This window comes from Typopeltis vanoorti, chromosome 7 (assembly GCF_054136105.1).
Source record: "Typopeltis vanoorti isolate ZY-2024b chromosome 7, IOZ_Tvanoo_1.0, whole genome shotgun sequence".
NCBI classification, from domain to species: domain Eukaryota; kingdom Metazoa; phylum Arthropoda; class Arachnida; order Uropygi; family Thelyphonidae; genus Typopeltis; species Typopeltis vanoorti.
This window is the reverse complement of record NC_143555.1, coordinates 3,518,769-3,540,949: the sequence shown is the minus strand read 5'-3', so window position 1 is coordinate 3,540,949 and position 22,181 is coordinate 3,518,769. Positions and strand designations below refer to the sequence as shown.

The 22,181-nt window shown below is 37.0% G+C and overlaps 1 protein-coding gene across 1 annotated transcript in view; it reads left to right on the top strand.

Annotated features, from left to right (window-relative positions):
* Positions 1 to 22,181, top strand: part of LOC150104452 (microsomal triglyceride transfer protein large subunit-like) — a 278,438-nt gene that overhangs the window by 74,703 nt on the left and 181,554 nt on the right. The window contains exon 6 of the mRNA XM_090395154.1: positions 6,525 to 6,613. Within this exon, the coding sequence (XP_090251280.1) occupies positions 6,525 to 6,613 (89 nt within the window). The remainder of the gene's footprint in view (positions 1 to 6,524; positions 6,614 to 22,181) is intronic.

The window sequence follows — 22,181 nt, the reverse complement described above, 5'->3', positions numbered from 1 at the left end:
CTAAAATATGCTTTGAACATTTAAAAAAAAATCAAATGCATTGTTTTATGTTTCAAATATTTTTTTAATTTTGGGTTCGAAAAAGTAGGGTTCGTCTTATACATGGGGCGTCTTATACACAGAAAAATAAGATAATAAATGCTGATGGTTAGGCAGTTGAAGAGAGTTCTTCCATGGACCAGAAAGGGTTTCTTGATTTTAGGAGAAGACAATGTAGATTTTTTTGAGAGTCCAGTGCACAGGAAGAAGCGGGTTGCTAAATGCTTCATTAAATTCTTTAATTGAGGCTTCTCTTCTCTGTATATTATCATTATTAACATCTGACCTACATTTAGTCAGAAGCTCATTGTGGGATGTACCCACTATTGTACACAATGTTCATCCAACTCTGCTTTAAACTGATTCAACGTGTTTACATTCACAACACACTCAGGCAATGTATTTCACTCGCCAACAGTGACGTAATGAGGGTATGAAGCGCCTGCGGCAATTGTCTAACTTGTACTCCTTTCCATAAGCCCAAAATGACAAAACTGTTATGTTTTTGTGTGCCCGTGGTGGGCGCTTCTTTTGCCACGCCTTCATTATGGCACTGCTCGCCAACCACTCTCCATGCAAAGAACCTGCTCCTCACTTCTCTGCTCACACCCTCCTTATACAGTTTCTAGCAATGGTTTCTTGTTCTACCCCCCATCTCCCATTCTATGAAAAATCTTTCATGTTAACCTGATAACAACCTCTACTAGCTTATATCTCAATCATATCCTCCCTCCCCTCTTTCTCTTATTCACAAGGTTCTGCAACTTGCATCCTCTCAATCTGTCATCGTACTCCACATTCCAAAGACCACCTGGAACCTTTTCATCATAGCCTCATCACCACAAAAACCTGGCGACCAAATCTGTGCATAATAATGCATATGAAGCCTGATCACAGCCTTGTACAATGACATCATAACCTCTCTTTCTGCACGTCAGGGTCCTCTGCATCATTGCGATTATCTGATATGATATCTTCACAACTTGTGCAATGTGGCCCCCTGAATTTCAGGTCTTCGTCCACCATCACTCATAGATCTCTCATCTCCTCTACTTTAAAGTTTCCCACCAAGTGTAAATTTTGCAACATTTAACTGATAGTTCCACCTACCTGCTTATTCATGCATATTTATTCAAATCCTCTTGTAAGGTCATAACATCCACTTGTCTCTGCATTGCTCTCCCCCAGTTATGTATCAGCTGCTTATCACTAGTTAAACTCATCCCAATATCATTAACATACAAATTGAACAATGGTCCCAAAACTGATCCCTGCAGTACAAGTTATTGACCTTTCTCTTTTGGGATACTGCATCCCCCCATATACAACTGTCTGATACCTATCTGAGAGCCAGTCACTAGTCCAACTCAGAAGTCTGTTATCCAGTTCCATCTGTTTCAATTTATTTAACAACTTGTTATGTGGCAATGTATCAAAAGCTTTTGCAAAATTCAAGTACACCACTGTACATGCATCTCCCTTCTCCACGGTATTTGTCACCTTGTTATGTTTCACTAATTTATGAACTATGCCCATGCTTGATAACCACAGAAAATTCTTCTGTTATCAACCCATTTCTATATCCTACCTCTCACCAATCTCTCCAGTACCTTCACCACTACTCCAGATATAGGCTGGTCTGTAATTTGAAGCTACAGCTTTATCACCAGCTTTATGCAGTTGAACAATTTTACCTTCCTTCCACTCCCTTGAAACCTATGCTGTTGCAAGACATTTATTAAACAGGCATGCCAATGCTATGGTCAGTTCCTTGGAAAATTCCCTTAAGATGTGTGGTGATATGTCATCAAATCCTATCATTTCATTAATATCAAGTTTATTTATTTCCTCAAATACCTCCTGCTCACAATTAAGCCATCCTCTCCTATGTCCTCTACACTTAAGTTACTCATGATTCTTCCCTGATCAGAATGAAATACCCTTTTAAATTGATCACTGAATATATCAGTCTTCTGCACCAGTCACCATTCTACCACTTTCATCCATTAACATCATCTTATCATGATCATTCTTCCTTCTTGCCACATAACTAAAAAAAACCCTCTAGGGTTTTTCTTTGCCTGATTTGCCAATTTCTGCTTATAGTCTACTTTTGTTTTACTTGTTTAACAAGCAGAATATGAATGAAAAAATAAGAGTGGGGAGTGTGGAAGGCTGGAATGATTATGAAGATTTCAGAGATTGTCTTGACTGGGAGTATGAATGCAAGCAAGAGTGTTTAACTTGCAGAGAGAGGGGTAGATGAGCTGAAAGAGGAGGTGGAATGTCTCAGGAATGAGATGAGAAGTATGAAAGAAAGATTAGGCAAATGGAAGAGATGAATGCAAGGCGAATCAGAGCAGGAGTGAGAGAGTTAGGGGAATGATAGAAGGGGAGAGAATAGAAACAGTAGAAGAGAGGGAATGAGAAGAATGTGAGGGAGTGCTGGAAACAGGTATAGAATGATGCCATGACAGCAGGTAAGTAGGGGAATGCAGAGAAAAATGGTTAGAGGAGAGAGAGTGAGGGATGCAGGTGTGCAATCAAGGAACAGAGTGGTAAGAGGTATGATGTATAGAGACTTGATGATCTGTGTGCAAGATAGGATGCCAGAGGAGTGTTTGCCTGGAGGAATGATAGGAAGTGTGACTATGGCAATTAAGCAGGGTGAAAGGGAGGATGAGATGATTATGAAGGTGGGCATGAATGACTTGAGAGGCAGTGTAAATTGGGTGGCAAGAGATCTGAGATTCATTCTTGAGGTTGTACAAAAAAAAAAAAAAAAAAAAAAAAAAACAGAGAGGAAAGATAGTGTGTGTCACCCAGGTAGGATAATGACAAGCTGAGCAGAAGAGCAGTAATAATGAATAGCATAATTGCCAGAATGTGTCAGAACAGAGGATTGGAATATGTGGATGCTTTGGAGGGCATTTGAGGACAGAAGGGAACTGTATGCAAGAGACCGTTTGCATTTGAATGAGGAAGGACTTAGGCATCTGGAGAGATTCCTGTTTTCTTAACGAGTCAGTTTGTGTCAATGCAGGGGAAGTAGAATTCCCAGGGTGGATGGTGGCAGGGGTGGCCTCTTGTGGGAATGGGTGCTTGGGAGGAAGGGGGACATCAGGTAACACTGAGTTTAGTGGAGTCTGGAGGGGATAATGATATGTGTAGAAGCATTGACATTTTTATGCTTCATTCTAATTCCAGGAGTATCCAGAATAAAGGAGAAGAATTGATGGTGCTGATAGCATCAGCCTGGCCATCACACCATATGCTTTCATGGTTTTAAAGTACAAAAATATAGTGATAAGAAGAGAAAGTTGGGAATTTTGTGAACCAAAAGAGCAGAGAAGGAAGTAATCATGACAGTCATCACATGAGTCATGTACTTCTATATACTAATGCATAGAGTAAGAGAAATTGTGGTTATTATTATTATACAGAAAATTCCATGGAGTCTGAGGACTCAACCTATCCACACAATCTATCATACCAATCCTTAAACCATTAACAGACAAAGCACTCGCAAATGACTCTGGCACCATTCCACTAATTCAAGCAAAAAACCTAGTCCTCACACTCCTACTAAACACAAGCCAGGGAGCACAAAGGGTGGAGAACAGGAGATGCTTAGGCAGTTGATCTTTCCAAGTGCAAGAATGTTTTAGGCAACATGTAATAGAGGGATCTAGATGTTCAAGAGTTTTGGATTTGGTCATATCATCAGAAGAGCTGATAACAACTCAGATGACATCTCTTCCCCCAGTTGAAGAGTGACCATGTGGTTTTGACTTGGAAGATGAATAGACATGCAGGAGTATCAAAGAAAAGGGAATGTATGTGGAATTATGAAGTAGGTTATTATAATAGTATTATATATTATATTACAGAAAATATATAAAGCTAGAGATTCAAGAGTGGTGGTATATAGAGAGTTAAATTTTAGAGGATATATTGCTAAGGTAGCCCCATAAGATTACTTGGGTATTGAAGAACTTTAACAAGTAGAGATTACTGTGCTCAAGTATGGTCCCTGGGTTTCTTGTGGATGAGGAAGTGGTGGAGAGGATTCAGAGGCAAGTGTTGGAGATGGTGAGTGACCTGTGGAATGTTCTCCATGAGGATGGATAGATTGGTGTGTGGATTGCAGAAGTTGGTTGATAGGAGAAAAAGATTGGATATGATAGCAACATTTATGTTGCTTAAAGGGTTTTATAGGATAGATGCAGGGGAAATGTTTCAACACTTGGCTAGAGGGACCAGAACAAAGGGGTCATCCTTGGAAATTGAATAAAGGTGTGGTTAGTAGGAGTGTGAAGACTAGGTTTTTTGCTTAAATTAGTGGAATGGTGCCAGTCATTTGTGAGTGCTTTGTATGTTAATGGTTTAAGGATTGGTATGATAGATTGTGTGGATAGATTGAGTCCTCAGACTCCATGGACTTTTCTGTATAATAATAATAACCACAATAATTTCTCTTACTCTATGCATTAGTATATACAAGTACATGACTCATGTGATGACTGTCATGATTACTTCCTTCTCTGCTCTATTGGTTCACCAAATTCCCAACTTTCTCTTCTTATCACTATATTTTTGTACTTTGTTAGTTATGACTTTTCTTACTCTTATATTGTTTGCTAGTATTGCTACACCATTATAGTTCTCTCCATTCTGTCCTCTCTAGTTTTCCCTGTCACTTCACCTTATGTTTCCTTCTATGCTGTCAGAATCATTTTATTCTTATGTTTTCCTTCTTTTCTTTCACAATAGCCCTTTCATGCTTCTCCACCCTTTGGTTTGTCATTATCATCACCAGTTTTTCTTTACCTATGTTGATTTTATCTTACTTTTTGTACTTTTTCTTCATACAGTCACACTCTCACACACAAAACAGTAGTTGCTCCAAATATCCTACACAAAACTCATTGAAATGCAGCCCATGTCTCTTAAAAAAAACTCTAGCTTTGAGATGCACTCTATACATTAATGAATTGCACCCTTTTGCTTACCCTATACAGTCATCACACAATTGACTTCTTCTCTCCTCCTCAACTTACTGTTGTCATATTCAGAAAAAATGTTAACCACTTTCCCAGTTGCATTAGTGGACTATTATACAACTATTATACAGTTGACCCTCGAGGAACGTGGTTTTGAACTGCACGGATCCAGTTATATGTGATTTTTTATGAATAAATATAATGGGACAATTTTTGGAGATTTGTGACAATTTAAAAAAACTTGCAGATGAACTGCGTAGCTTAGAAATATTGAAAAAATTAAAAGGTTAGGTATGTCATGAATGCATAAAACATTTGTAGATAAGACTATTTTATCATTTACTAGCATAAAATACACAAATCTATTATAAAAAGTTAAAATTTATCAAAACTTACACACACAAACACTTAGACTGTATACATGGTTATTTGCAATTGAGAGAAATGCAAACAAAAATGTAAAGATGCAACATTAAATCATAACTGCATAAAATAAAAAAATTATGATTCATTCATTAGTGTATAGGCTAGGTTACCACTAAGCAATAGTATCGATTGCACCAGGCTACCATAAAGCAATCATATTGCTGTTGCTTAGTTATCAATGCATGAATCGTTATACCTGTAAATAAATATGAATTTATTTTTCACATTATCTTTTCATTTTTCATGAAAAGATGTGATATTATGATTACTAACACTAGACATTTTCATGTCTAGTGTTAGTAATATGTATAACAGCTACAGTGTTTTGTATCATATTCCTCTTGTAAACAGAAGATTGACTGTTTATGTTATCGGTAAGGCTTCTGGTCAACAGTAGCCTATTACTAGTTGAGCTTTTGAGGAGTCAAAACTTATACACGGATTTTCAAACAACATGGGGGGGGATTCCCCTAACACCCACATTGTTCAAGGGCATTGTTCATTTCACGTTAAATTAGTTTTACTTTAACATGAGATACACTCTATACATTGATGAATTGCACCCTTTTGCTTACACTATGCAATCATCACACAATTGACTTCTGAAGACATAAACTTATGGTATCTTTTGAGTCACTTGTGCTTGCAACCACTGAACTGAACATTCCTTTCACATTATGAGATCTAGGTAGTTTAAAAGGATTAACAAGAAGTATTCAAGCAAAAGTCAGAAGGGAAAAGTCCTAGAATGAAGATCATGATATAGAAGGATTCATAGATCATTATGAATGTCTAAAAGGATAGTTTAAATAATTATAAACTTTCCACATAATAAATGGTTTTGAAAGAAAATCATTTATAGGAAAATGGCTGTGAAGTCACTTGTATTGGACTGTTATGATTTTCTCTTCCTAACATGAAGAATATTCCACTCTCAAAGTACTTTGCAACTGTTCTTAATTATTTACAATCCTTAATTGATAGAAAATGAAGTAATGAACATTTTTGATATGATTTAGCAATTACTGTCTCCTTATTTTATACTTTTTATTTTAGTTATAAAATGCAGTTAATAAAGAAAACTATGGATTCTCCAATTCTAAATGCAAAGAATGTAGAAGATGCCATAAAATTATTGCCTGAAGGTGGGTAAAGTTGATATATATATATGAGTCTAATATATATATATAAAAGTATATATATTAGATACCTGTTTATTATTATTAAATTTTGCTGTGATTGGATATAGCTTCCAACATGACTATGGAAATAATCTTCAAAAACAATCATTGAATACTTTCTTAAATAGTACCACAAATATAATTTGCATAATCCGCTAGAGGGACTCGTCATGTGTGGTGTTTGTTGAGAACTCCTGATTAGATAAGTGTTATTTTAACTTAAATATAAAGAGCTAATAAGCTTCATTTTGGCAAAATAAACAATATTTTAAATTAAGGGGATATAAAATCCACATTGTTTTAAAACCGAATAAGAAACTCAAATATTGGAATCAGAGTTTCATGCCGAATATAGTAAACTATAAAGTATCGGCGATCCTAGCGTGAGCTAATGCAAGTGACCCTAGTACGTAGTACAATATCAGGCAACTATCAGGTGAGAAAAGAATAGCAGCAGTATATCGCATTGGTGGAATCATACTCCAGGAGATTGATGAGGCCAGGGATTTGGGAGTGTTGGTGGATAGGGAGTTGAAGTTTAGGGGGCACATTGCAAAAGTAACTAAAACAGCTCACCAAATCACTTGGCTTCTGAAAAATACTTTAACATGCAGAGACGAACAAGTTGTTGTTCCTGTGTATCGAGCCTTGGTAAGACCCCATCTGGACTTCTGTGCCCAGCTATGGGCACCAGGGTTTCTTCGTGATGGGGAGGAAGTGGAGAGGGTCCAGAGACGAGTGACCAAGATGATAGCAGGTCTGTGGAATGAAACTTATAAGAATAGGTTGAAGATTTGTGGGTTGCAGAAATTGAACGATAGGCGAAGGAGGGGTGATATGATTGAGACATTCGAATTACTGAAGGGTTTTTATAAGATTGATCCAGAAGACATTTTTGAAAATATGACTGGTGGTGGGAGGACTAGGGGCCATGCATGGAAGCTGGGCAAGAGCGTGGTTGACAAGGGTGTTAGAGCTAGGTTCTTTACTTGGAGAGTGGTAAATGAGTGGAATAAGCTTCCAGATGGGTGCTACGACCGTGAATGAGTTCAAGGCAAGGTATGATAGATACTGTGTGAATGTTGAATAGTTGTTCTTGACATGATGTTAGGGCCTCCCTCGATGAGTCTGTCGACTCCTTGGAGTTTCCCAGAACAATAATAATAATAATAACTCATTGCAAAGGTGAGGGAAGTTCAGATCGCTATTCTTAGGTATTTTTCATAATGTAAAAAAAAAATAGTGTTATTTTAAGTTATCATTGACAATTTTGCTTGAATATTATGTAGTTTTCTTTGCTTTTCATATCTTAGTGTGTCTGTTTGTGTGTTTTTGGTGTTATTTCAATTATTAATTTGATAAGATACAATAGACGCGTGTAGATGGCTCCGGTAAGAAGAAAAATAATGGCAGCCAGTAATAAAGGTTTGCCATCTTTGTACAAAAATTGTAACATAAAGGAAATTATTCAATGTACTATCTGCGAGATGTATGCTTTGCAGAGAGCGGTTGGAGTCTGGTTAGATGATGACAGTGGAGTGAATATGTGCAGAAAATGTAAGGAAAATGAGGAATTAAAGTGTTTCCAGTCATGAGTGTGATATTTTAGCTGAATGTCAGAATGTAGAAAATAGCGATATGATAAGAAATTGCGAGGTTGTACCAGAGAGCTGTGAGGGCGGCGTTGAAAGTGAGAATGAAGGTAATAGTGCAGAACAAATTAATGATCAAGATAGATGAAGATAGAAAAAAAAAGATGCATTATATGCAATGAGTGAGATCGCACAGTTGAGCGGAGCGATACATAGGGCAAAGCGGCAGCTGGAGCGTGTGCACAAATGTCTACCGAGTGTACCAGCCAATAAAAAAAAAAGTATGATAAGAAAAATAAGAGTATGATTGTGAACGTAAACAAAATGAAGGAGCGAGTGCTGTATGGAGATTCATTAGTATGAGGTGTGATAGATGAGAGGTTGACAAAATCGTACCAACGTGGTACGACCATTAAGGACGTAAGTAAGTCTATTAGGGAGCGAAAGCAAAGGGTGAAAGAAATGATAGTGGTGACAGGTACGAATGATTTGAAAGGAGATAAAATGTCTATGATAGAGGACCTGAAGGAATTGTTTGAGGTAGCAAAAGAGAAGGGTGAGAGAGTTAGGATGGTTAGTCTGTTGCCACGGTATGACAGTGAAGAGTTTAGAAGGAGGGCCATAATTGCTAATGACTTCATGCGCTGGTTATACAGGATGTGTGGAATTTGTGGACATGTGGAGTGAGTTCGATATGCAAAAGGATCTATATAAGATGGATGGTTTGCATTTGATTGGATTTGGTGTAAGGAGACTTGAAAAAGTGTTGTTGAATGAAGTGGATGTGCAGAATCGGGGAAACTAGATTTATTAAGGGGGGGGAATAGATATGCAGACCTTAGCAAGGCAGTTGAGTGTATGAATGAGTATAATATGCCCGAGCGAGTAAGAAGGACAACAAATCAGAATGGGATAGTTAGTATAAGGCATCAAGGTAGAGATGGGACTAACAGGCTTCTGCAATTCATGTATACTAATGCTAGGAGTATCAGGAACAAGAAGGAAGAATTTTTGGCCTTGGTTGGCACTTCCAGACCACAGGTTATTGGCATTAGTGAAACATAGCTGACTGAAGATGACTGAATTGGGTGCTGCTATAGACCAGGTGATTGAATAGATGGTGGAGATAGTATGCATAAGCAAATAGAAGAAATGAGTGGAAGGAGGGTAATTATTATGGGAGATTTCAACTACGGTAACATTGATTGGAAGGAGGAGAGGACACATGGGAGGAAGGAATTAGATTTTATGCGGTTATTAAGGGATGACTATCTGTGACAGCATGTAATGGAAAATACTAGGGGTCAGAGAGTGTTTGACCTAGTAATTGCATCTGAGGATTTGACTGTAACGAATATGACCACGTTCTCACCAATTGGTGAGAGTGAGCATAGAGTCTTGACTTGGGAGGTGGCTTAAGGTGTGGAATTTATAACTAAGACAGGGTACATGTAGATTTATCAGGTTGGTAAGTATGACAAGCTTAGGAGTTTGATTGGTTCAGTGCCATGGCATGTAAACCTACAAGGGCTGGATGTTGATAGTGCATGGCAGGTGGTTAAGAAGTGTTTGCAGGAGGCAATGGCTGACTGTATACCTAGAGTCTGAATAATAAATCAAGTAGGGATTAAGTGGATGAATAACACTATTAAGCTTGAGCTGCAAAAAAAGAAACAACCGTGGAGGGAATTTAAGGAGAAAGGTGACCTGCAGGCACATGAACGGTATAAAGATCAGGCCAGAAAGGTAATAAGTGTGGTAAGAAAAGGAAAAGCGGATTGTGAAAGAACATTAGCCATGCAGGCTAAAGAGAATCCCAAACAGTTTTTTCGATATGTTGCAAGTAAAAGAAAAAATGTTTACGGTAGATTGATTTTAAAGAAGGCCAATGGTAGGGAGGTAACCGAATCAGTTGATATAGTAGAATTACAGAGTGAGCACTTTGCAAGAGTATATCATCTGGTGACATTGCAGAAATGGCAGAACCAACAGCTTATACGGGAATTGTGATGAATGAAGTGGAGGTGAATAGTCTATTACAAAACCTCAATGTCAATTCATCTGCAGGATTGGATGCTATACCAGCTCATGTCGTGTGAGAAGCGGCTAAAGAAGTGTCTGTGCCTTTATCCATTTTGTTTAATTTGAGTCTCGGGTCTGGGTTAGTCTCAAGGGGATGGAAAAAGGGAGTAAATAGTTCCACTGCATAAAGGAGGTTCCAAGACTGCTGTTGAAAATTACCGGCCAATCAGCATATCAGGAATTGTTGTCAAGGTCTTGGAGAAACTAGTCAAGAGAAGAATACAAGATTGGATAGATGAAAATGGGATACTGTATGGGGGACAGCATGGTTTTGTGAAGGGTAGATCATGCCTCAGTAACTTGCTCAATTTCTATAACACAGTGACGGCTGAACTGGATAAGGGTAACGGGTTTACAGTGATTCTTCTGGACCGTGCTAAATCTTTTGATAGGATACCACATGGAATTCCAATCAGTAAACTGCAGCATATGAGAATGGATATAGGGTTGGTGAGATGGATAGGAGGTTGATGGAGAGATATCAGAGTGGTTTATTCAGGAGTAGCGTCCAAAAGACTGCCTGTGACTAGTGGTGTGCCATAGGGTTCTGTTCTTGGATCACTACTGTTTAATTTGTTCATTAATGATATAGGGAAGGATCTGAGAGGAACTGTGCATCTGTTTGCAGATGATGCAAACTTGGGTAGAGCAATAGTAAATGCTCAGGATGTGAAAATTTTGCAGGACGATTTGGATAGTTTGGAGGAACTGGGCTAAGGAGAATGGATGTCAATTTAATGTGGAAAAATGTAAGGTTTTGCATTTTGGGGTGAAAAGATTAGCAGCAGTATATCACATTGGTAGAACGGTACTCCAGGAGACTGATGAGGCGAGGGACTTGGGAGTGTTGGTGGATAGAGAGTTGAAGTTTAGGGAGCACATCGGAAAAGTGGCCAAATCAGCTCATCAAATCACTTGGATGCTGAAGAATACTTTGATGAGCAGAGATAAGCAAGTTATTGTTCCTCTGCATTGAGCCTTGATAAGATCCCATCTTGATTACTGTGCCCAGATATGGGCCTCCAGTGTTTCTTCTTGATGGGGAGGCGGTGGAGAGGATCCAGAGATAAGTGACCAAGATGATAGCAGGACTATGGAATGAACCTTATGAGAACAGGTTGAAGATTTGTGGGATGCAGAAATTGGTTGATAGGTGGAAAAGGGGTAATATGATTGAGACATTCAAATTACTGAAGGGTTTCTATAAGATTAATTCAGGAGATATTTTTGAGAATAGGACTGGGAGTGGGATGACCAGGGGCCATCCATGGAAGCTTGGTAAGAGTGTGGTTAGCAAGGGTGTTAGAGCTAGGTGTTTTACTTGGAGAGTGGTAAATGAGTGGAATAAGCTGCCAGAGTCTGTTGTGGGTGCCATGATTGTAAATGAGTTCAAGGTGAAGTGTGATAGATACTAAGTGAATGTTGAATAGTTGTTCTTGACATGATGTTGGAACTCCCACGATGAGTCTGAGGAGTCCTTTGAGCTGCCCGTAATAATAATAAATGTATGGCAGATTATAAAATTTCTTGTATAATTTAAGGAATTTTTCACTCATGTGGTATCATTAATAATTTGTACTTGATTTTGTACAATGTACGAAAGTTGTTTATTAGATCTAATACTTTAAAACTCAGTTTTCCTAACAGTTGTCAGAAAACAAATTAAAAAAAAAAAAAGTTGATAGCATGCATGTCATTTGCAACATGAGACTTGAATTTTCCATGATACTGATATTTGAATATCATTTAGTTCATTTTTTTTTTTTTTTTCGTATCACTATCCCTGAAGATACTAGAAAAAACATATTGGCTATATTTTATTAGTTTATTTTATGATAATAAATAGTTATGACAGAATTAAATTAAAAAAATAACAAATTTATAAATATATTCAAAATGGTAGTAATGGCTTTCAAACTTTTCTTGCTACTTTTTCAGTATCATTTAAAATGGTAAAGGAACCTTCCTTTATAAATTATATGAATTTGTGGGTTAATAAAAAAAATCATTTCTGGTGTATGACCTCATGGATGTACTAGACACTGATATTGCAATGCAGTTATTGCAAACCAGTTATAAAATATTACTCTTTTTTTTTTTAAACAGGTATATTACTTACTTGAATAGCTTTTATAATTTAATCTTCCAAGGCACTTCTAACTGCATCAGCTTATCTTTTCTTTCTCACTGCTTTTGGCTAAAATTACTTCGCTGATCTGTAATAATGCCCCACTCTGTTTAAGCAATAATACTGTTTTAAATTACCTTTTGATTTAAACAATCTCTAATATTAATAATGTGAAATTATTTTGTGATATCTTAATTTTTAACATGCATCTGCCATTAACTCTTGTCTTTCATTAACATTTTTTTTTAATCCTGAACCATTTATTTTTCTTTCATATATAATTTGACAATAATTTGACCACAGGTCCATGACCTTCATGGACCTGTGGTTTCAGTCAGGATTTCTCCATGATTGCAGGTCGTAAAGAGTCCAGCTATTCCTGTCTTGGGCTTTTCTTCGCCATTTTCTTCCAACTTTCTTAATCATTGGGTATTCCCACCTTAAGGCTGGTCTTCCAGGTTTCCTTTTGGTATCTCTCGGATACCAGTTTGTAACTCTGACTGTCCATCTGTTGTCTCATTCTGGCGAGATGTCCTGCCCATCTTCTTTTGCTGTTGTAGATTGTTTTTATTATATCTGTGAGTCCAGGCTTCTTCCTGATTTCTGTGTGTCTTACATGGTCTATTTTGTTTATATTGCATATTCTTCTTTCTATTGCACGTTGAGTTGTTATTAAGCTTTGTTCTTCTTTTAAAGTTGTGTTCCATGTTTCACTGCCATAAGTTAATGCTGGTAAGATGTGACTATTGAAAAGATGGGCTCTTATGTCTATATCTATGTTTTGGTTGGTAATTGTTGATTTTATTTTATTGAAGGCTATCCAAGCAGCTCTTTTTCTCCTTGTTATTTCATTTGATATATCATTATTCATTTTTATGGACTGGCCGAGGTAGATGTATTCTTCAACTTTTTTGATGGTGTGTGAGATTCTAGAGTGAATCTTTTACAGTATTTGTTTATCATCCATCTTGTTTTGTCAGGGTGTATTTCCAATCCAGTTTTTTGGCAGTTTTGGCTTATGTTATTCAGCATTAATTCTAGAAGTTTGGGTGAATGAGATATTAATACCACATCATTCATCGGCAAATAATAGGATATTTAATATTTCACCATCAATGTTTATTCCATCTTTCATGTCAATTTTTCAAATGATGCTGTCCAGAGTAGATGTGAAGAGATTAGGTGATAAGACATCACCCTGACGTACTCCTCTACTTAAGTTAATTTTAATCGGGTGATATATGTTGTGCTTTCTTTGTAGATATCTTATATGAGTTGGATGTATGCTTTTTCTATGCCTTATTCTATTAAAGCTTGGAATACTGCGTTATGCTCAACAGTGTGAAATGCCTTTTTAAAATCTATAAAAAGAAGACAAAGTGGGATCTGGTATTCTCTGCATCTTTCTGTTAGCTGAGTAATAGTTTGAATGTGATCTATTGTTGAAAAGCCTTTTTTGAAAACAGCCTGTTCTTTGCAGCTATTTTCATTGATGGAGGTTTGTATTAGGTTTAGGATGATTCTGGTGAATATTTTATGTGTGTGCTAATAGACAGATAGGTCTGTAGTTACTGATGTCTTCTTTATTACCTTTTTTTATGCAGAATTATGGTCTTTGATGTTTTTCATTCAGTAGGTACTTTCCTTAATTGTATATATTGGGTAAACCTTTCTGCTAGAGTTTTAAAGAGCATTTGTCCACCCATTTTTAATTCATCAGATTTTATACCGTCAATTCCTGGTGATCGGTCATTTTTCATATGGTGGATAGCCATTTTTATTTCTTCAGATAGGACAGATGGTATTTCCAAATTTTCATCTGGTACTGGAGCTGTGATTACTTGTTTAGATGAGTAAAGGTTCTCATAAAACGAGTTTACTATTTTTTCCATTTCAGCTCTGTTTGTGTGTCTGTTTCCTTGATTGTCTATGAAGGCTGAGTAGTGGTTGCTTTAGATTTATTTCTTTTTCTACTTTTTTTAGGCTACTGTGGAGCCTAGCTGCTTCTGCCAATTTTGTTGTTCTATATGTGTTATAGTGGTCTTTGATATTCTACCTCAGTTGTTTACAAATAATTTTATATTCTGGCCGATCTTTCCCTGTATCTTTCGGTATTCTTCTTTTCTTCAATAGTTCTATTGTTCTTGCTGATAGGCATTTCCTGTCTTAGGAGGAAGTTCATACGAGGTTCTTTCTTTGCAGTGCATTAATTTATTGTTAAAGTTTGTTAAATCTTCGTCGATGTCATTTTTTAATTTCCAGTCGGTTTCTTCCACCTTTTTTCTAAATTCTTCTTGGTTTATCTGTTTTGAGCGTTTTTTATTGTTGGACTGTGCTCGTATGCGTTCTTCATTTTTTTTTATGTATTTTGAGAGTGACTCTTATTGGTCTGAATGAATGTCGCAGTAAGTTTTCCCAATGACTTCGACATTTTTTATTATTCTTTTGCAATCTATTAGGATGAAATCAATTTCATTTCTTGTCTCTCCATTTGGAGATTGCCAAGTCCATCTTTTTCCAGTTCTCTTTTTAAAGAAACTATTCATAATATACAGCCTTTCTGCTTCTACAAATTCTGCCAGGAGTTCACCTCGTTCATTTCTTTCCTTTTTCCCCCATGGTCCAATGTATTTTTCTTCAATAAATCCTGTACCAATCTTTGCGTTGAAATCTCCACACACTATTGTGTATGTTGTTTTTTTTTCAGTAATGTTTCTCATAGGTGTTCATAGAAATTTCCTATTTCTTCTTTGTCAGCTGTTGAGGTGGGTGCGTAGGCTACTATTATTTTTATTGTTATGAATTCTCCAATTTTTAATATTAGTGTTCCTGGTCGTTCAGAATGGATTGTGCAAGAAATAATATTTTTAGTTAGCTTTTCATTTATGATGAAGCCAACTCCTCCAGCCCTTGTAGTGCTATCTGAGGCTCCCAGAAAAATTTGGTTGCCATTGTTCCATTTTGCTATAATTCAGAACTTTTCCGGGTTTCACAGATAGCGAGGACATCAAACTTTACATTTTGCAGTTCTTGAAGCAGGAAATCAATATGGGAGTCAGAAGACGGAGTTCTAGTATTGAAGGAACCAATAAATAGGGTCAAATTTCCAGATGGTGGTCTGCCTTCCTCTGCAAGATTCTTAGCAACCCCCTGCTCTTGCAGATTTCTCACCACCACCTTGGTGGAATTGCAAAGAGCTGCACAGGACTGGGGACCTTTTTCTTCAACTTGCTGGCATCTTTACAGTGATCTACAGCACTTCTCCTGACCATGGTTCTGAAGTGCACCTTTGGTCCACGGCTCCTTATTCATTATTCGGAGCTGCCCGCTTGGGCTTCTCTCATCTGCCACCCAAGGGACGTGCTTGGTAGGGGTGAGGTCCCCCCTCCCAAGCTCATATACAATAAGAGAGAAAAATAAAAATACAAAGATTCGTTTAACTTTCGACATGGGCCTTTAATGGACAGGCAGTGTGCAATACATAGTCTCTCCCTGTTAAGCCTGATTGGCAGAGTTGTTAGCATATCTGCTCTCCAGCAAAAAGGCTGTGGGTTCGAATCGTGCTGTGGGCATGGACATTTGGGATTGTCTGTGAAAATACTAGTGGTGGTGGAGGGGATGGTGTTGGTGTAGTTGCAGTTCATTGTAGTTGGTGGATTAAGTGGTGGAGAGCTTCGAGTGGGTGCCCTCCCTCGATGAGTCTTTGCACTCCTCGGAGGTGTCACGTAATAATAAACTTCACTCTGCCTTCTTGCAGTGTGGCTTTTTTTTATAATAAATACACACACACACACACACACACACCACCACCACCACCAAAGGGGCTCCAGTGACACCAGCAGGAATTCATTAGATTCACTAATTTTATCAAATATCAGTGTAAATATTTTTCTTCCTAGTTAGAGGAAATGCCAACTAGACCTCTGGGTAGCATATGATCTTCATTGTCTAGTGAAATACCCTCACCCAGCTTATTAAGGGCTGAAGCGGCATATACCATTTTGGTTTTGAGTAATGTATTTCAAGGCCATGCCAAACATACTTAGAAACCTATAACCTCTTCCATTTTGATGGTATATTAATTAAAATGGCAGTTCTGCAGACCAGATAAGTTAGTGCATGGAGCCTGAACCTGTCAGGAGACTATGATCAACTGGTGCATAATCCTGCTCTCATATACTTTGCCTGGACAAGGAGTCCAATTAGTGGAATGTGAGTGACATTGTTAGCCACATGGTGGCAAGGAGACTGGTCACTATATTGATGTCATGCCCTCTCACTGCATGTGTGTAGTCTATTCTTTCATCCAACCATGAATGAACTAATGATGAATCTTTATGACAGTGACACCATGACAAAACAAATTTCATTCATAAACTAATTCCGAACAAACACACAACACAATCAATCACAACATATTAATCATGCCAGAATCTCCTCAATAAAAACTTATTTTCATATCCTTGGAATTAATAACAGCATTAATGACAAACAGTATAACTTAGTCATCCAATCCACACCTTTTAGTCTTGATAGAAAACCAAATGGCATCTACACCCACTACTGTCCACCTCCAGTGCCTAAATTACACTTCAATTCCTTTTGCCACAAGGGCAGCACTTATGCCTTAGAATCCCCTGTTTTTGACCTCCTCTGGCTCAAGGTTTCCTAATTTTCATCTGTTGCATTTACTTTTCTCTAAACTCTGATAACCACTCAGACCTCTTCACATTTCTTTTTATGAAACTTGAAGACATTTTAATAGTGAGATCCTCTTCACTATTAATGTGACTTCATCCACAATTTCTATGGGTTCCCTTATTCCAACATCAATGACCAAGCTGGATGAGAGGCAGAAATCTTGAGCAATGACAAAGATGTACAATGCAAATTGTACATCTACCTACATGAATTCCTAATTTACCTCCACTCTTCCAATACTCTGGATCTTATTTACCAATTTTCTTTCCAGATATACCATAGAAGTCACCTGTCCTCCTGTCAACTCAGATCATAATCTTGGTTAAGTCATTTCTCTCTCTCTCTCTCTCTCAGAACACCCTTCTTTAAATCGCTCCTGACCTCTCATTCTCTTGCACTACAAAACTGCCAAATGGAATGACCTTCAGTATTTCTACTCCTCCTCTCCTTGGTCTGACTATTGCTTCCACTCAGCTGATTCTAAGACCTGCTCTGAATGAGTCACAGAAATTATCCTCACTGGTATGAAGGCCTTCATTCCTCATTCTGCTCAAAATTTGTCATCTGCTTTCCAAGTCCTGGTTTAACAGTATCAAAGCAGGCCAAAGAAAAAAAAATTCAGCTTATTGCAGGTGGCTTATGTCAAGATCCCAGCTTTATACTCTGCATATTCCAAAGTACACAACAATTGCAAAACATACATCAGCAGATGTAAATCTGCTTTCATATAAAGGCCAAGAGCAGAAAACTTGCCTCTTGTCCAAATGGAATTTCTAAATCTTGTCTCCTGTGCCTTTTGGTCTCTTGCTAAGGTTACATCACTCTTAGTTACTTCACCCAAAGATAAAGCTGACTTCCTAGTATCATTCATTTCCTCAAACTCCTGCTTAGATGACCAAGAGCTCTTACCATACTAGAATATAAGCACTGTAGATTTTTTTGATGGAATTTGAGCACCATATGCCTCCTATAGTTTTACGACAAAAAAAAAAAAAAAAAAACTAAATAACCTGCATTGAGGTCTTTTAAATCATCTGTTTGGTTTACCTGTCACTCTCTGTAATTGTATTGCCAGCTTCCTCTCTGGTCGTTTGTTATGTGTCATGATGGATGATTCCCTCTCGTCAAGCTTTAGCACCAATGCAGGAGTGTCTTAGGCTCCATTCTGTCACTTACTCTTTTCCTCTTATATGACCTACTCTCAGTTGACATCAGAGTATCCTTGCCCCATTGAAAGATAGTATACTGATAAATGTTTGAGTCACCAGGGCAAGGATACTCTGCCACCTTAAATGCAGCAAAATAGTCTTGATTCTCCTCTTGCAAATAAATCTCAGTTCACTTATTCTTATCCTCACTAATACATAAATTACCAGACATGATCAGATCTCTCTGCTTGAACTTATGCTTACTTCTAGTCTTTCCTGGCATAAACACATCACATCAATAGTTTTCTCAGCATCCAAAAAAAAAAAAAAAAAAACTAGATATGCATCTTTCATTCAAAATGCTATTTTACACTCAACAAACTCTTAACTTTATTCAAATCCATCCATTTATAGATTATTGGTTTCATGTTAGAGGTGGTGCACCTAAAACTTTCCTAAGAATTCTTAATGCTGTCTAGAGTAGAGCAAATCGGTTCATAAATTTTTCTTACAGATTCTCTTCAACCTCTGTCACACGTGTGCAGTGTTTTGACACTGTCTCAGTGCCAAAACACTGCACACAGCAAATCACTGGAGGCCCAACAGACCTGCCTCCACTGATTTGGCAACCATCATTCCTCCACTTTGTGTTGATAAAAGTGCAGTTGCCCAGCATCCTTTCCTGTGCAACCTTAAACAGACTGAGTCTGCTTCTCCTCTTTTATTCCATTTACATTGGTATCTGCAACAGTCAAGTATTCACAACTAACTACAACTTGGAACTCTTAACCCTGAAGATCTCAGCTGATCTGACAGATACAAACAAATTGTTTTAATATAAATATTCTTACACATATCCAGTGTATAGCTTGGAGGTCATGACTAGCTGCACATGTGTATATTATGTTATAAGTGATATTCCACACTGTTTATGCTGTCAGTTTGGTTTAACACATGTTATGTAAAGGTGTGTGATATTTGATAGTAAATGGTATCTGAGAGATACCATGAACTCTGATGTCGGTATAGTATTGGTTTAGTCGTTGTTTTTTTTTAATTTACTGTTGAAAATGGTTGGAAAAATATATTGATTGGATAATCCATAAGATGTTGAAGAGATTCAGCGAATGTTACTTGATACTGCTGCTGAGAACGATAGTCAAATGTGAAGATGAAAGTGATTTAGAAGATGATGATTATGTGAAAGTTTGTTCAGAAGATTTGAATAACGAACAAGAGATTTCTAGTGAAGATGAATTAGACACAAATGAAGAGTATTTTCTTGGAAAGGATAAAGAATCAAAATGGAGGAAAAATCCAATAAGAAGACAAATTAGAAGACAGCCACAGAATATTTTGTGTCAACTTCTGTTAGTTCAGCCAAATGCAAAAAAATGTCAAGACAGAGTGAAACTTGGAATTGCTTTATCACAGATGATATTTTAGATCTAATCTTATTATATACAAATAAATACATTGATTCTATTTTGAACCAGTATTCAAGAGAAAGAGATGCTAAACAAATAGACAAAACAGAATTGCAAGCATTTTTAGGCCTCTCATGTATAGTTGGTTTACACTGCAACAATGTGAAAATACAGTGCAGAATATTTATTCGAAATCTCGTAATGCAAGGCCTGTGTAGCTCAGTGGAAGTGGTGCTTACGTCCTCTGTGCTTGGTTGCTCTAAGTTTGACCTAAGTTCAAGTCTAGTCTCTGACTGGAGGAACTTTTTCTAAGCCTTTCTTCGACCGGTTCCTGAGTTAGTCGATCTCTGGCACAGGCATGCGGGTTTTTCCTCCTGGAAACTCTGGTTTTTCATCCTGTAAACTCAAGAAAATCGACCGCAGTACCCACATTATTTCAGACAGTGACATATCTTGTTAGGTGCCAAGAGATGGCAGCACTTGTTTGCCAGCCTCTTCATCGGTGGCTGCTATAATTAGTGATAGACATGGGTCAGCTATCTCTGATTGGCTACCGGTGGAGATTGAACTGCCCACTCAGTCTCTAAAAGCTAGATAGGGTATAAAGGCCTTGCCTACTCCCTATAAGGGAATAAAAGGCATTAGCTGATTTATTTTTTTATCTCGTAATGCAGTTAGTGTCAGAACAAATAAAAAGGCATTCAGAAATCTCTACAGGTGTGCATAAGCCTTTGCACCTGAAACTTCATCAATTTTAGATGCAATTTGAAGGAAATTCTAACGGCAACCTAGATACGGCTCCTTTGACAAACAAAAAAAGATGTTTTACATGCTATGCATCCGAAACGAGTCACTTATCAATATTTTTGCAACTGTTATAAAAAAATATTTATGCCCTGATCATAGCAGTATTGTTTGCAATGACTGTTATGACAGTTTTGTAAATCCAACTATTGAAGATTCTGATTAATTAATGTTAAAAGCATTTGTTTAGTTTTATTTTCTTTCATTATCCATGTTTGTGTTATTTTGTAACAAAAATTTTTATTCTTTATATTTCTTTGCTCAATAATTTCTAGATTGTAACTGATAATAAATAAACCATGTATTTTATTTGCAGTGTTTTTTTAAGTTTTATCATTTAGGAACATACTAGTAATGAATGTATCTCTCAGATATACATGGTCTAAGCTGTAATTTTTTCAAATGTGAACTCTGTTGGGTTAAAAAAAAAAAAAAATGACATTTCTATCTCTGTCCTTCAACATCTCATGTATGGGAACAATATATATAAAAAAAAATACTGGTTTTACTATATCATTATGAGTTTCTGATTACTGTGACAATACTACATATTTTTTTGTGAATGTAACCCATGAAAGGATGCAAGCCTATAGTTCATTAGTATTAATACAATGGATTGGATAAGCACTTGGTATTCTAGACATCTAGCTCTAGAGATTAAACATTGAACTTTTTCAAGCCACTTCAGTTCAACAAAGATGGCAATTTTTCACTTGCCACACAGGGCAAGGAATTTGTCTCCCACCTAAAGGCATTCCTAAAATAGTCACACTCTAAGTTGAATTTGAATTTACAGCAATAAACATAATATGGATTCATCTTATGCTTTTATGCTAATAAAATTCAAAATTTTATTAGCATAAAATTTTTGTCCTAGTATCAATGGGTTGCCACTAGAGGGGTGCAACATGCATAGCATTAAAAAAGAGCTTGGGAAAAGATGAGTACTATTTTGCATCATAATTGGCAATATTGCTTGAATTTTTGTACAGTATTGTTTATTTTTGATAACTTAGTAGTGTGTCTACATGATTTTTGGCCTTGGAAATGTTATGGACTTTATTAATTGAAATTTTGAATCTTGCCTTTGAACAGAACACACTGGCAGTACTCATGAGGTCAACCATGCAGGCTTCGACTAGGCAACTAGGCAACTGCAAAAACCAAGTGCTGTTAATGATGTAGACTTTTCAAAAATAATTAGATATTGTGAGCATAATATGTATGGATGGCAAAATGTGTTTTGTGGATAGGCTGAACAGGAGGAGAAAGTACGGATTTATAGGGAGTGCGATATTTTGTTAGACTAAGAGTTAACAAATGTGAAACAGACTGAAGAAATGAAAAAATGAAATGAAAGATAACATAAATGAAAGAAACAAATGGAATGAAAGCTAGTGATACCTGAGGGAGTGAGAGAATGTAAGAGCGCAGAAATGAAAGAAAGTTATCAATGAGGAAATGGAAGTAAGGTGCAGCAGAATGAGAGGTAGTGAGAAGAAGGGAGTGACAAAGAGTGAAATTGTCAGAATGCAAGATTTGATGACAGTTATTCAAAATGAAAAATGAAATAAAGAATATGAAGCGTGATACTAGATGTTTAGCAGAAACAAAGGAGTGTGTGCAAAATAATAGAAAGAAAAAAGGTGA